The 16,829-nt window shown below is 44.6% G+C and overlaps 1 protein-coding gene across 6 annotated transcripts in view; it reads right to left on the minus strand.

The window, feature by feature from the left end:
* Nucleotides 1-16,829, minus strand: part of LOC103179772 (ataxin-7) — a 67,259-nt gene that overhangs the window by 8,872 nt on the left and 41,558 nt on the right. For all 6 annotated transcript variants that reach the window (XM_042339739.1, XM_042339738.1, XM_042339742.1 and 3 more), the window contains 2 exons: nucleotides 1,952-2,201; nucleotides 51-313 (listed from right to left, as the gene is read on the minus strand). In XM_042339739.1, the coding sequence (XP_042195673.1) occupies nucleotides 51-313; nucleotides 1,952-2,201 (513 nt within the window). The remainder of the gene's footprint in view (nucleotides 1-50; nucleotides 314-1,951; nucleotides 2,202-16,829) is intronic.

A 16,829-nucleotide genomic window follows, 5' to 3' on the forward strand; every position in this document is an offset into this window, starting at 1 on the left:
TGTTGTTGTAAGGGTCAAGGTAGTTTCATTCTACTGTAATATAAACACACCTGACAGTCGTTTGTGAGAAGAGGACTTCTTGCTGCTTTTAGTATCTTCAAGTTTCTTTTCTGAGGATGAAGGACTCAACAGAAGACTTTTACCATTTGGTATCTGTCCAAGGGAGGGTGCCTTTGGTATTATAGGACAATTAGCGTCCGGCTTTGATGAAGGATTCACAGTGGTGGAACTAGGAATTGGCGGCATTTTCAATGATGTGCCATCAATCTTCACATTAGGATGCATCTTCTCCGCTTTGACCACTGAAGTCATGCTGTGAACAGAGTACTTCTTTTAAATGGCACAAACTACGCATTTTGATTCGGTTTGGGGATCAAAAGTGTACATTTCAAATGATCAGCAGTTTTACAGACACTTCGGATCAAGGAATGGCCCTGATCATAGAAGTGTAAAAATAAGCCCCATTAAATTAAGATAAATGATCAATGTGCGTTTTTTTTCAAAGTCCAAAGATGTAAAAAAAGATGAGACCAAAGATACATTATCCCATCCATGAAAAGCTTAACTCTACACTTTTCAAGTTCATTCTAAGGGAAATAATGTAAGAACACATTTGCTTTGATAAGTACCGTGCTTTAGGACAGATTCACTCTACCCCACCCAATATTTGGTATAGCCTACATCTAAAAGGATGGGACAGGGAATTTGTTCTCATTGCCTCTGGTTCTTGGCTTGTGTGTGTTTTACTCCTTTTTTTGTGTGAAGATGCCTGACCCCATTCAGTGCCTCCAAAAGAGGAGAAGCTCAGTTCAGGAACCTTTGGGAACGGATTTACAAACCATTGACTTCAATCGTTGTTTCTGCTGATAGATGTTCAATATCTAGCTCCTAAAAATTATTAAGGTTAATGAGGTGAACGTGATTTGGCTGAAGCATTTTCTGCTACTAAATGAAACATACATTTCTAAATATTGTGCAAGATAAACCTACTAAAGTTACCTGTAGAATCTCTGCATGAAGCCAAGCTTTCAGTGCAGGTATTTCACGGATTAGAAAATATTAATTACTCATTGGCTAAACAAGCTCTCAAATCACACCAATGCATGAACACGAGCCATTGATCTGTCAAAGTCTCAATACTCAATCCTCTGGAACGCCATCCTACATTCCCTTTGCCTTGCTCCCTCCCTTGCTTCCTTCAAGGCAATCTCAAGACCCTCCTCTTCAACTGTGCCTTCAACCACCCTTTCTGCCTTCAACCCTTCCTGATCCCAACCCCCCCACCACACCGCTCGGGTCCTAATCCCTGACTGTTCATCGCCTTGTGACGTCCTCCTGATGTAATTTTGCAACGTCCTCCAAATGTAATTTTGTATTGTACTGCTACGATTTGTATTGCAGTTGTAATTTTTTTTAAAAAAGCTTGCTTTAGCATTTGGCAAATACAATGTTTCAGATAGCTGAATAAACTGATTATCTCAAATAGTTATTAACAAAAAGCTTAACAGAAATACAAATCGCAACCTGCTGCGGTATTTAATTTAGCCAAATCTAATCAGCAAAGCTAAATGGGATCAGTGCACCTTAGGAAATGAAAGTACTCATGTTTGGAAAAGAAGAAAAGCAAGAAAATACAGTCAGGAGAAAGATAATTAACCACTTGACTTCCTCAAAACACGGGATTAAAAGTAACTAGTTTGATATTCAAATAATTCAGATACTGAATGTTCAGATGAGTGCCAGGATCATTGTACTGGAAGTGTGGTAGTCCAAGGTATTGTCAATGCAGTTTTGATTCCTTGGCTATCTAAAACTCGTGTAAATTAAAAGTCAAGGTTACATTATCTGTGAAAATTACAGTGCTCAAAATCAGAGTGCGCTGGGAAAATAACACAATGGAAATGTTTCATGAGACATAATACAGCAACCAAAAATAGAAGCATGCACTAACTTTTTATCATGGTGCATCTTGCCATGGTGAATCGGGTGAAGTGGTCTGTTCATACCACTGGCACTGATGTGTAGTTTATCTTTGGGGGGTTTCTGTATTTTAGAGTTGGAAGAAGCACTATTTCCACTAGAGGAGCGACTGCTTCCACAATCACTGCCGCTTTTGTTTTTCAAGACTGTCGAAGGAAAAGAGTACGAAGAAGTTGATGGAGGAGTCAAAGGTGGCTTGCTCGATGAGCTGTGTCTTCTTTCTGTGTAAAGAAAACAAAAACAGATTCAATTTTCAGCATTTAGCCAAGAATGGAGCAAGATCAGCTAGGATTCTTTCATGGCTTCTTTATTTTTATTTGTGAAAATTGGTTAACGTTGGCTCTGAAATGAGACTTCCCAAATGTGCTGAGAATTTAATATCTACAGGTAATGCTAAAGAATTTTAATGACCAACACGTTGTAACAAACAAGAGCTTCTATAACCAATTATATCTAAGTCGAGCTACGTATTGCCCATACTGTATGGTACATTTCCAATTCAATCAATCTCATTCTTCTTCAGAATACATTATTCAGGATACCCGTTTGCTGAGTATGGTTAAAACTGATTCAGAACATTTCCTCTGAAGATGACCACAATGCCCTTCCAAACTGGAATAAATATACAAAAGCTTATACAAAAGGCTTTGCTCCAATTTGGTATACGACATTCAAAATAGAGACTGCAAGTAGTTTGTGCATCCCAATGCTAAAGTAACTTAGAATTCTTGTGGTTCTAGTTTGCAGACTAGTCACTGTGTAGGACAAACTAAAGCAACGACTAGCAAAAGGCTTGGCTGTCAAAACTGGCATTTTATGCAAACCGGTTGCAAAATGACAAATAGTGGATTCATTGGACTGCCTTTCTCAAGTTCTATGGACCAAAAAAAATGTGTGCGATCTTGGGGGTGCAAAAAGCAAAATAATTATGCTTAGCTGTATAAAAGACTGATAATTTGATTCAAATTAAAGTAAAAGGGCTCAATAGGAATCGAAGAAGGAAACATGGTACTGCATTTCTGTTGATTGATGCAATGCATTAACTACATTATCTAGGCATTATTTGTAAATTGACCTGTAACTGCATTTCTAAATGAGATCATTTTAGAAGTTAGTTCAGTACCCATTAATTATCCATGTCAGCAGAACTGAACTACATCCAAGACATTAAAAATAGTGTGTTCTGCAAAGAACAGGAAATTTCTATTAAAAAGTGAACAGCAGGAATTCACAGCAGCCAGAATCTTCTCACCAGCGCGATGTTATCCTGGACACAGAATATGATGAATGGTTATTTAATCTGATGACAGTGGATAGTTTCAGTTTTGTTTATAATGTAAGCATTTCTAAAGCACATTTTTGCATATTTTAATATTAGCAAATTTCAGAAGTGCACAAACTAGGTGCACACTTATGTGGTTGCTGAGACATAGATCTAATCAACTCGGTTTGCCAGTACTTATTCAATTTATTTTTCAAATGTCATTAGAATCTGAGCTTTACTGTACCAGAGCAGAGTTCAGGTTACCGGAGACAGAAACAAAAGGGGAACAGGCACGTTTAGTTTTTAAATAATTAATGAAAAAGAAATATCAAAGTTAAAACAAAACAATAATTAGAGGGAAGAAGGGAGGATGAAAAGTCACGGAGTGCTTCTAGTGACATTCATGGTATTTGTTCTCACTCCACACTTGATTTGGGACCAGAAAGGTACTTCTCTGCCAAGTTGAATCCACTGAAAATAATCAAGCTATGCCATTTTTTCCAGTCATGGTGAGCAAATGTAGTATTTGTTGGAGCCACCACACTACGAGCTCTGGAAGAAAGTACAGATCATAAAGAGAGCTGGCAAAATTTGTTAGATGGATCTAATGTCTCAGCTGCACGGTTTGGCACGCTTCTGAAATTTGCTAATATAAAAATATACAAAAGTGTGTTTCGGAAGTGCTTACATTACAAAAAACAAACTATCCAGGATCATCAGATTAAATAAGCATTCTTCATTGCTGTGTCCAGGATAACATTGTGCTGCCGAGAAAATTCTTGAAATAATCTGTCGCATTTTGCACAAATTTTAAAACTGAAAGCCAATGGGTAATTCACCAAACCCGGTCTAATTTAGATCACACGGGATCAATATTCTAGCTGGAATCATTTTTTTCACACACAAATGACGTTGCGGAAAAACAAAGCTGGGGGGAGACAAGTATCACACCAGAACAAACACAAGGAGCAGAAAGAACACCTGACCACACGGGGCGTGGTATACATTTCTTAAAGGGACAGTGCCCCATCGTTTCTACTACATCCTGTTTACACGTTGAGATTTCCGGGCAGGGCATTTTTCCCTGGCAAATTAGGCAAGTTTCCTTAGTCTACATGCCTCTTTATTTAGCAGTAATCCTGTTAGTAGATCGATGGATCACTTTACCGGGGATAATAATCCCTTCAAAAAAATTAAAATATTAAAAAATAAATTTGGTTATTCAATCCACAACTGTGGACACAGTTGTGCACAATTGGCTGCCTTGTTTCACCCACAAAATACAGTCAATTCACTTTACAGTATATTCTATTAAGCACCTTCGGATGTTTCAAAGACTCTATATCAAATGTAAGGATTATTATAAATGAATAAGGAAAAGTGTTGGTTATACAATTCCACCCTCTACTATCATCATAAATAATATACTGAGCGTAAACAAGGGGATTAAAAACTACCAACAACAACAAAATTACATATGTAAAGTGCCGTTCACATCGGGAGAACGTCCCAAGGCGCTGGACAGACAGAGTTACGGACCCGAGCTGGGGGTCGGGATCAGGGGCTCGGGGCAGGGGGGAAGCAGGGAGATCGAAAGCACGGTCGAAAAGGAGGGTCTTGAGATGGGTCTTGAAGGTGGCGAGACAGAGGGATGCGGGATGGAGTTCCAGAGGTTGGGGGCAGAGTGGCGGAGTGGGGCGAACGAGGGAGGGGGCGTGAAGCAGATCGGAGCCTGCTGAGCAGAGGGAGCGAACAGGGTGGTAGAGGATTAGAAGGTCGCAGGGATAGGGTGAAGCAAGACGATGGAGGGCTTTGAAGGTGAGGACCAGTAACTTGAACTGTATCCTCTGTGCGATGGGACGCCAGTGGAGTTGGGCAAGGATGGGGGTGATAGGGTCGCGGAATCTAGCGCGGCAGAAGACACAGGCTGCTGTGATGAACTGCAGCCTGTGGAGGGAGAAGTTGGGGAGGCTGACAGGCAATGAGTTTGCATAGTCGGGCCTCGATGTAACGAAGGCGTGTATGAGGGTTTCGGCAGACTGCGGTGTGAGACAGTGTCGAAGCCAGGCAACGTTGCGTAGGTGGGGGAAGGCAGAGCGGGTCATGACGCAGATGTTGGGTAGAAAGGATAGTTGAGGGTCAAACAAGACCCCAAGGTTCCGAACTGGCTTAGCAAGGTGGAGTGTGCACCATGGATGGTGATGGTGTCAGCACCTGAGGTGAGGAGGCGCTGACGGGAGCCAATCAGGAGAGGCTTAGGCTTGTCGACGTTCAACTGAAGAAAGTTAGCTCTCATCCAGGACTTGATGTCCTACAGACATTCAGTCAGGACAGCAGCGGTCCTAGAGTCAAGGGTGGAGGCAGAGAGGTAGAGTTGGGTGTCATCCGCATACATGTGGAAGTTGATCCCATGTCTGCGGATGATGTCACCAAGAGGGAGCATATAGATATTGAAGAGGAGGGGACCAAGGACAGAGCCCTGAGGAACACGGCACAAGACGGTGCGGGGGCTAGAGGAGAAGCCGTTTGTGGAGATGAAGTGGAGGTGGTGTGCGAGGCACGATCTGAACCAATCAAGGACGGAGCTGTGAAGGTTGAGGTGAGAGGAGAGGCGATGGATGAGGATAGAGTGATTGATGGTGTCGAAAGCACCAGAGAGGTCAAGGAGGATGCGGAGGCAGAGGGAGCCCTGGTCGCAGATGGACAGAATGTCATTTGTCACTTTGCCCAACGCTGTTTCTGTGCTATGGGCGGCACGGAAACCTGATTGGAGGGGTTCGAGAAGGGATTGGCGAGAGAGGAAGGAGCAAAGCTGAGAAGCAACACCTCGTTTCAGGACCTTGGAGAGGAAAGGGAGGTTGGAGATGGGGCGGTATCTGTGGAGTAGAGAAGGGTCCAAACTGATAAATGCACCTCCTCTCCTCCCTCAACCACATTCCCACCCTCCATGCCAGTCCTCCCACCCTCCCTCAAGTGACAAATGGCATTCTATCCACCTGTGACCAGGGCTCCCCCGTCTCCTTGTCCTACTCGACTTCTCTGCTTCCTTTGAAACTTTTGAACACTCTATCCTCCTCCACCGCTTCTCCTCTCACCTCAACCTTCACGAGTCTGTCCTTGAGTAGTTCAGATCCTATCTCTCACAGTCTCCACTTTGTCTCCACAAATGGCTTCTCCTCCAGTTCCTGCACTATCTTGTGCAGTGTTCCTCAGGGCTCTGTCCTCGGTCCTCTTGACTTCAACCTGTACATGCTCCCTCTTGGTGACATCATCTGCAGACATGGGGTCAACTTCCACATGTATGCGGATGACACCCAACTCTATCTTTCTCATCCACCCTCAACTCCAGGACTACTTCTGCCCTGACAGAATGTCTGTGAGACATCAAGTCCTGCATGAGAGCTAACGTTCTACAGTTGAACGGCAACATGACCAAGGCTTTCCTGATTGGCTCCCGTCAGCGCCTCCACACCTCAGGCACTAGCAGCATCACCATCCATGGATGCACACTCCACCACACTGAGCCAGTCCAGAACCGAGGCATATTGTCTGACCCTTATTATAATAATAATCCATGCATTTGATATAGCGCTTTTCACATCTTCGACACGTCTCAACTGTCCTTTCTAGTCCAAATCCATGCCAAGACCCACTCTGCTTTCCCCTACTTCCACAACATCGCCCGGCTCTGCCACTGCCTTAACCCTCAGGCCGCCGAAACCCTCATTTACACGTTCATCACATCTAGGTTCGACTATGCCAACTCCCTGTTTGTCAGCCTTCCCAATTCTTCTCTCCACAAGCTGGGATCATCCAGAACTCTGCAGCTCATGTCCTCTCCCGCACCAGGCTCCATGACCCCATCACCCCACCAGACTCCACTGTCTCCCCATCCCCCAGAGGATAAGAGTTCGAAATCCTCATCCTCGCCTTCAAGGCCCTCAACGTCTTGCCATCTCCTAACTCTGTGACCTGCTAACCCCATAATTAACCTGTCCGCTCCCGCTGCTCCACAGGCTCTGGCCTGTTCCACGTCCCCTGTCTGGCTCGCTGGGCCATTGGTGGTCGGGTCTTCAGCCTCCCTGTTCCCATCTTTTGGAACTACATGCCACAGTCCCTTTGCCTCGCTCCCTCCCTTGCCTCCTTCAAGGTATGTCTCAAGACCCTCCTCTTTGACCGTCCCTTCGGCTACCCTCCACGCTCCCTGATTCGAACTCCCCGACCCCCCAACTCGGGTCCCAATTCCTGAATGTCTAGCATCTTGGGACGTCTTCCCAACATGAAAGGTCCTATACAAATGTAATTTTGTATGGTAGATGTACTTATAAATCTCTATATCTTTTAGGATTATAGTGGCAATGATTATGTGGCAATACTTTTGTGTCAATCTCCCTTTATAAGCATATAACTCCACACTCATAAATTCTATGCTGAACAAAAATATATGCTTTATGAGAAAGTTTGGCCTGGGAATCTTTAAAACCATAGGAATATACAGCCACCATTTTAACTAGGGAGGAGATCAAAATAGCCAAAAGGAACCGCATAGCACAGGCCAAGAGCAACAGAAGCCAAGGACAATAGTTTCAAACCAGAATGGAATGATCAAAAGCATTTAGGCTTTGAAACTTAGTTACAACCCTATTTATATTCACAATAGTATCTTAAAAGTAAAATATAATATTGACATTTGACTAGACTTTCGTTGTTAATGAATAATGAGATGTTAAACTGATCTGTTGATGTAAAGGAATAGTCAAGAGTTTACAAAGCTGATAAGTGAGCATTCAATTTTCTGGCTATTTTCAAATGTTACAACACACTTATAAACAACAGGCAAAAGTGAGAATGGAAGGAATTCCAACTTTAACAAAAGAGCACACTTAAAACTCTCCTTCAGTACAACTATTATTACAAAGTTTCAAGAGGTGAAATATTCTCAAATGGTCCATCACATGACAAAATGTTAAACAGTTTTATTTTAGAAGTAATAATCCTAATCCTTGCCTCTCAAAGCCGGTCAGGAACCTCGGTGTTCTGTTCGACCCTGAGCTGTCCTTTCTCCCTCATATCCGCGCCACAACTGGCACCGCCTTCCATCACCTCCGGAACATCGCCAGACTAAGGCACTACCTCACCCCTCACGCGGCTGAAACTCTGGTCCACACCTTTATCACCTCAAGGCTGGACTATGGGAACTCTCTCCTCGCCGGCCTTCCCGGCCCTCCCTCCACACTGCAGGTCATTCAGAACTCTGCAGCTCGTGTACTGTCCCGCACCAGGCTTCGGGACCACATCACTCCCACCCTCGCTCGCCTCCACTGGCTCCCCATCCCCCAGAGGATCGAATTCAAGATCCTCATCCTCACCTACAAGGCCATTCACGGCCTCGCTCCCTCCTACCTCTCTGACCTACTATCCCCCTACCTACCTGCCCGTACCCTCCGTTCCTCTGGCTCCGGTCTGCTCCACATCCCCCGCCCTAACCGCCCTACCATCGGTGGCCGGGCCTTCAGCCTCTCAGCCCCGAGGCTCTGGAACTCCATCCCCAGTGCCTTCGCCGCTTCCTCCCTTTCCTCCTTCAAGGCCGATCTCAAGACCTTTCTCTTTGACCGAGCCTTCAGCTCCCCTCTCGACTCTCTACCCCCTCCTCGCTCCCTCCCTTCCCTCCCCTCGACCATTTCCCCCCAATGCTCGGGTCCTGACCCAACTGTCCAGCGCCTTGGGACGTCCTCCCGACGTGAAAAGCGCTCTATAAATGGAATCTTGTTGTTGTTGTTGCCTTTGATATAGCATTGTTCACACCTTTCACAAACAGAAGCTTGCAGAGCTGAACTTTTTTCACAACAGAAAAGCAGATTTAGGTGAATGTGATTTCAGATCTTTAAAATGTTGAGCGGTGCGGGTGATGTAAATGAAAGCAAGCTATTTGATTTAGAACACAAGGGCAGAACTGGAGGACACAAGTTTAAAATAACAAGCCTCAAGTGAAATTAGAGATTGTAGGAGAAACCCACAGAATAAATAAATATGTGAAACACATTTCCAACAACAAGTGGTGTTGATTAACTCATTCAAATAAAAACAAGGTCAGTATCAGGTTGGGAACAATAATGTAGACTGCAGGAATAGAATCACTTCACTTTGTGAAGTGTAGAGACTTTTGACAAAATACATCAAATACAAGGATTATTAGTTACCCATGCAAAAGTTTCAAATAGAAGGTAGAGGATATGGGGTAGGGTGCACAATACGGTACGTTTGTGTTGAATTCTCTACAGAAGCCATCAAGTTCAAGGGAATTGTTTTCAAACTCATGGTAACGGGAAAGCAGAGAAAAGGTTATACGGTGAAATTAAATATCGGATAATTGAATCATTTGGTTTATTGAATAGAATTTAGAAATCCCAAACCATTTGGGATTAACATAGGAATATAGATCGGTTAATTGAATACTTGATATATGAACACTTTGGTTTACAGAATAATTTTCCCCTTGACCGTTCGTATAAAATACAATTAATCTGAGTCTGGGTAAACACATAGCCCCAATTCACTACCTTGTACAGTGCAGAGCGAATATTGTTGTCATTCTCTCCTCCTTCCCCCTCTCATTTCCCACAGAGGTCGCTGGTGATTGCTCAGTTGTCCACATGCAAGTGACGACATATGCGATTGGTGGAGGCCGCGTGGCTCGAGCTCTGGGAGGCGAGTCTCCTCTTAAGTTTAGTCCAGTTATATGAATAGTTTGGTTTATTGAATAATTTTAGTTGTCAAATTGAGTATTCAATTAAGAGAATTTCACTGTAATTAAGAATATTCTGGGAATCTACCCATTGCAATTCGGTTCATCCCCTCAAAAACTATACTGGTCTAGGATTTAGGTCAGGAGAAAAAGTCACCCACATTTGTTAAACTGAACTAGAAAACTGCAGTCTTGTATTTTCTTAATTTAGGGTAACTTGAAGAGCAAAAGAAAGAGGCCAAGAAGGGACTCTTGACCAGATCGGTTAAGATAAATGGTAGTGGACTCCCTTATAATAGCAACAGAAAACGATACCAGCTACAGTGCTATTTAAAGTATCTTAGGTCAGCGAAACATGTGAAACAGTCAGATCACATCTTAAAATTACATTGTGAATTTAAAAAAAAAACTTGCTGGGAATTTGACTTAGCAGCTCATGCCCTGTAATTACTATCATTCTTTGGACTGTAATAATAATATTATGAAGTAAATCAGTATATGGCATGTACAAAACTCATCTGTAAATTTTGATCTGAAGCCTTTTCCATTGACGTATTACTATTTTTACACACCTGCACCTGTCTGTTGCTAACCCCTTCTTTGCTTTATAAAAGCCAATTCTGTGATTAGAGTGAAGTACCTAATTTACAAAAAAAAAGCGATAGAACAAAAGTATTAAGCTAAAGTTGAAAAATGCATCATTCATGAAGCAGTCTAAATAAATACAATAAGACTTGATCATCCTGGAAAAAAACAGCTTCTAGAAACTAACCTTTTGTGCAATTGACCAACTTTAAAAAATGTACCTTTCCATTAAATGGTGAGAACCAATAAATCTATGGGAAATTGTTGGTTATACAGAATGCTTCTGCAATCGAGGAATACCCAATAAATTAGAGATTGTGGTATATCATAGGGTTTACAATGAGGAACGCTGTGAGCATCAGAATACAGTGCAAAAATCTCACTGTCTCCTCTTATCTGTACCTTTTTGGGTTTAAAATTAAAGAAATTTCAAGTGTCTGAGAAGTTCCTGCATCAAACAGCAGAATGCATTTGATATAGTGCCTTATCAAGTCTTCAAGATGTCTCAAAGAGCTTCACAGAATATACTATAAAGTGAATTGACTGTATATTTTGTGGGCGAAACGCAGCAGCGCAAACAGTTGTGGATTGATTATTAACATTTTTGGAATTTTTTTTTTAAGGGATTATTACCCCTGGAAAAGCAATCCACCAATCAACTACCAACCCAGTTCCTGCTCAATCTTAGGTAAACAGAGGCGTGGGGAGTAAAGAAACTTGCCTAATGTTTCGCCCCACCCGAGAATCGAATCCAGGTTCTCTCACTTGCAAGGCGAGTGCTCTAACCAATATTCTACAGGACTCCACTAAAGCAGCATCAAAACTCATTTACGCCACTCAACTGGCCTGAGGGAAAGTAGAGGGACCTGCCATGTTTGCAGTATTATCCTGCCGACAGCTTATGTATCAGTGGAGGTTTGAGAAAGTAAACTGTTCCACAACTACAGTATTTTCTTTGGTTCCCCAAAGAAAAACAGGAAAAACATTCTAACAGTTTCTCTCCATAAGAAAACAGGAGTGACACAAACCTTTAACACCCCCCCTGCTCCCCCCCAAAAATGTCAATACCATGTTTGTTGCACTGCTGTTGTGTCAGTGCAGCTAGGAACTATCGACTGTTACATTATCACTTGCCCCCAGGTTCCAGGGTAGTTTATATTTTGAACTTCAGAAGTGCCGTCTGTATTAAACCTGAAACATAAATGGGCTGCTCGTTCTCACTATTTTTAGAAGTATTATTAATAATAATAGTAATCCTTGCATTGGATACAGCACCTTTTCACATCTTCTAGATGTCTCAAAGTGCTTCACAAAATATACTGTTAAGTGAATTGACTGTATTTTTATGGGCGAAATATGGTAGCCAGTTGCGCACAATAGTGTCCCACAAACAGTCATGGATTGAAGTGACCAAATTATTATTATTATTTTGAAGCGATCAGAAAAGCGATCTGGCAATTGACTAACAACTGGGCTCCTATTTTCTGCTAGGTAAATAGAGACAACAACAACTTTCATTTATATAGCGCCATTTACTCGAGGTAGTGTCCCGGAACGCTCGACAGTGGGTGAGTCTGACACCGAGCCTGGGGGAAAGGGAGGGGGGAGGTGATCGTAAGCATGATCAAAAAGGAAGGTCTTTAGGCGGGATTTGAATGTGGGGAGGGAGAAGCCATCAGAAGGATTGAGGGACGGAGTTCCAGAGTTTGGGGCGTAGTGGCTGAAGGCAAGAGGCCGGAGCCAGCCGAGTGGTGGAGTAGGGGTGGTAAGCAGGTTGGATAGGTAGGGAGGTATGAGGGTATGAAGGGATTTAAAAACAAGTGAGAAAATCTTGAATTCGATCCGTTCAGTAATTGGGAGCCAGTGGAGCCTGGCCAGGACTGGTGTGATGGGGGAACAGAGTTTTGTGCGGGTGAGTAGCTGGGAGGCGGAGTTTTGGATTCATCGAAGTTTGTGTATGGTGAACCTGGGGAGACCAGCGAGGAGGGCATTGGAATAGTCCAGCTGGGAAATGACGAAGGGGTGGACGAGGGTTTCAGCTGCGTTGGTTGTGAGGTACAGACAGAGATGGGCAATGTGACGGAGGGGGGAAATAGTGGTCCTGGTCAAAGAACGGATTTTGGGTAGAAAGGAAAGCTGGGGATCGAACCTGACGCCTAAGTTGCGCACGAGTTCGGAGAGTCAGAGGGAGAGCCCAAGAAGGTTGAGGAGTTCAGACCCGCAGGAGAGAAGACATTGACTGGAGCCAAAGAGTATGGCTTCGGTCTTGTCAATGTTCAGCTGCAGGAAGTATGCGCTCATCCAGGCCTTGATGTCCATCAAACAAGCTGACAGGACATCAGCGGACTGGGAGGTGCAGCTGTAAGAGAAGTAGAATTGCGTATCATCCACCTACATGAGGTAATTGACCCCATGCCTGCGGATGACATCACTGAGAGGAAGGTGTATGGAGTAAGGAATCTTGCCCAATGTTTCGCCCTCCCTGATAATCAAATCCAGGTGCTCTCAGTTGAGAGATGAGTGCTCTAATCACTAAGCTGCAGGACTCTACAATATTATTATTAGTTTAGAAAATTCCCAATATCCGACTTCCTAAACATACCCAGGAAATGAAGGCATAAGTTTTCCTGAAAATCTAAGAAATTTTTGCTAAAAATTTAAACTTGCTACCTCCATTTTTTGTGCAACAGGTCCCCTGTCAATTAGGAACTTAAACTGGTGGAAACTCCCTTATTATCCGTTCTGAAAAGGGCAGGATCATTACATTAGAAATCACTAACCGCAGACACAGTGACAATAATAGGCCCTTGTTTAAAGTAAATGTTCCTGTCCTGTTGTGCACATTTTGCTATCTCAGGGTTTTAATCACTAAGTTTAAAAAATACAAATGTTGTTACGCATTCATTTTGGCTTTACTGAATCCACAGTTCTGAATTTCAATGTTATAACTTTTATGCAAGAGACAAGTGAGTAAAAACCTAAAATTTAGCAAGATTACAATTTACATGGTTCATCATTCAAAATGTTAATATTTCATGGCAACCAAATGAGACAAATTATGATTACCAAATATGACCAACGCCAAGACACAACTGTGGGACAATAAACTTCACCTGTTACCAAACAAACACAAAACAGAAGCAGGAAGAATATCCTTTTTTTTTGGCAATGTAACAATAATTTGGAATGATAGCCGACTAAGTAAAACACAGAACACAACTCAAGCAGGGAGGAGATTTTTTTTAAAAAATGCTAATCTCCCGACCACCACTTAACAAGGTCACCTTTCTCCAAGGGAGCAGTGCTGTAAAGCATACCAGTGAGTTGCAGATACAAGGATGCCAAAAACTCAATGATTGTTGCTGTCTAAAATGATACGAATCTCACCAAACCTACTGCCACTGTTCATGGGCAACAACAACAAAATTATATTTGTAATGCGCTTTTCACATCAGGAGGACGTTCCAAGGCGCTGGACAGAGAGAGTTATGGACCCGAGCTGAGGATCAGGGTGGGGGAGGGTACAGAGCAGGGGGGAAGCAGGGAGATCAAAAGCACGGTGGAAGAGGAGGGCCTTGAGATGGGTCTTGACGGTGGCAAGGGAGGGGACGAGACGGAGGGGCCTGCGGGATGGAGTTTCAGAGGGTGGAGCCAGAGTGGCGGAAGGCCCGCCTGCCAATAGTGGGGCGAGCAAGGCGGGTGACATGAAGCAGCCTGGAGCCCGCTGAGCGGAGGGAGCAAACAGGATGGTAGGGCGTTAGGAGGTCGCAGAGGTAGGGGAGAGCAAGACCATGGAGGGCTTTGAAGATGAGGACCAGGATCTTGAACTGTATCAAAACAGCCATTATCACCCCCACCTTGAAGAAACCTTCCCTTGACCCATCACAGCTATCTAGCTACCGGCCCATCTCAAATCTCCCTTTCCTATCCAAGGTCCTTGAAAGAGCCGTTGCCTCCCAGTTTCGCCCTTTCCTCTTCTCCCACTCCCTCCATGAACCCCTCCAATCGGAAACTGCTCTGGTCAAAGTCACAAATGACACCTTGACCATGTGCAACCAGGGCTCCCTCTGTCTCCTCGTCCTCTCCGCGACCTTTGACACCGTAATCAATCAATCCTCCTCCACCGCCTCTCCTCCCACCTCAACCTTCAAGGTTCTGTCCTTGACTGGTTCAGGTCCTAACTTTCACACCGCCTCCACTTCATCGCAGCAAACGGCTTCTCCTCCAGCCCCCGCACTGTCTCGTGCGGTGTTCCTCAGGGCTCTGTCCTCGGTCCCCTCCTCTTCACCCTCTACATACTCCCCCTTGGTGACATCATCTGCAGACATGGGGTAAATTTCCGACTGCCTATCCAACATCAAGTCCTGGACGAGGCACAACTTTCTCCAACTCAACGTCAGCAAGACCGAGGCCCTCCTGATTGGCTTGCACCAGCGCCTCCGCATCTTGGGCGCTGGCAGCATCAGCCTCCACGGCTGCACACTCAACCTCACTAAGCCAGTCAGGAACTTGGATGTCTTGTTTGACCCTGAACTGTCCTTTTCCCCCCACATCCGCGCCATGACCGGCACTGCCTAATACCAACTCCGCAACATTGCCAGACTCTGCCACTGCCTCACCCCTCAGCCTGCCGAACCCCTCACCCACGCATTCATCACATCAAGGCTCAATTACGGAAACTCCCTCCTCATCGGCCTTCCCAACTCTTCCCTTCACAAGCTGCAGGTCATCCAAAACTCTGCAGCTCATGTACTCTTGCGCACCAGACTCACGACCCCATCACTCCCAACCTCGCCCAACTCCACTGGCTCCCCATCCCCCCAGAGGATCGAGTTCAAAATCCTCATCCTCACTTTCATCTATGGCCTTGCCCCCTCCCATCTCTCTGAGTTGCTGACCAACCTGCCCGCTCCCTCCATTCAGCGGGCTCCGGTCTGCTCCATGTCTCCCGCCCGACCATAGGTGGCCGGGCTTTCAGCCTCTCTGCCCCCACATTCTGGAACTCCATCCCACAGTCCCTTTACCTCGCTTCCTTGCTTGCCTCCTTCAAGGCCGGTCTCAAGACCCTTCTCTTCGATCGTGCCTTTGGTCGTCCTCCCACCTCTCTGGCTCCCCTCACCCCTACATCACCCCCATGCTGGGCCCCGACACCTGACTTTTCAGCACTTTGGGACGTCCTCCCGACGTGAAAGGCGCTCTATAAATTTAATTTTGTTGTTGTTGTACCCTCTGTGTGATGGGAAGCCAGTGGAGTTGGGCAAGGTTGGGGGTGATAGGGTCGCAGAGCCTAGCGCGAGAGAGGACACGTCTACAGAGTTCTGGATAATCTGTGGAGGGAGGAGTTGGGGAGGCCGACAAGCAATGAGTTTGCATAGTCGAGCCTCGAGGTAATTAAAGCATCTATGAGGGTTTTGGTGGCCTGCGGTGTGAGACAGTGGCGGAGCCGGGCAACATTGCAGAGGTGGGGGCAGGCAGAGCAGGTCATGGGGCAAATGTGGGGTAGAAAGGATAGTTGAGGGTAAACAAGACCCCAAGGTTCCGGACTGGTTTAGCAAGTGGAGTGTGTAACCATGGATGGTGATGCTGTCAGCGCCTGAGGTGAGGAGGCCCTGATGGGAGCCAATCAGGAGAGCCTCGGTCTTGTTGACGTTCAACTGAAGGAAGTTAGCTCTCATCCAGGACTTGATGTCTCATAGACATTCTGCCAGAACAGCAGTGGCCCTGGAGTCAGTCTGGGAACATCAGTTTGTACACACCATACCCTCAAAATCTTGGCACACATCTAAAATAACAAAACCTTCTTGAATTGAAATCACACAGAGTACAAATAATGCACTGGATGAAGAAGAAAACAAATTGTTACCACCTCAACCCTAAAAATAACTGCTTTTCACAATAATATTAGATGAGCAATTCACTTCCTCAACATGGAATGCTGGCAACAAATGTCTGTAACTCAGATACCCCATCTTATTCCACATTTGTGTCACTTTTGAAAAACACATACGTATGCATTTCTGTATTTTAGGAGATTTCGTTTTTGATGTATTCATAATGAGATCGGGAGGCATGCTAGCCTGTGTTAGCTGAGCAAAGAAGGCAAGATTCAAAACAATGTAGGGTAGAGCAAAACAGAGCAAATACTTGTTCAACCTGCACAGCTAGACCACCCCCCCTATCAATTGAGGCTTTGATTACAATGTACATCCACACTAATAATAATCCTTGCATTTAATACAGCACCTTTCATGTTGG

This window comes from Callorhinchus milii, unplaced genomic scaffold (assembly GCF_018977255.1).
Source record: "Callorhinchus milii isolate IMCB2004 unplaced genomic scaffold, IMCB_Cmil_1.0 Scaffold12, whole genome shotgun sequence".
In the NCBI taxonomy this organism is placed as follows: domain Eukaryota; kingdom Metazoa; phylum Chordata; class Chondrichthyes; order Chimaeriformes; family Callorhinchidae; genus Callorhinchus; species Callorhinchus milii.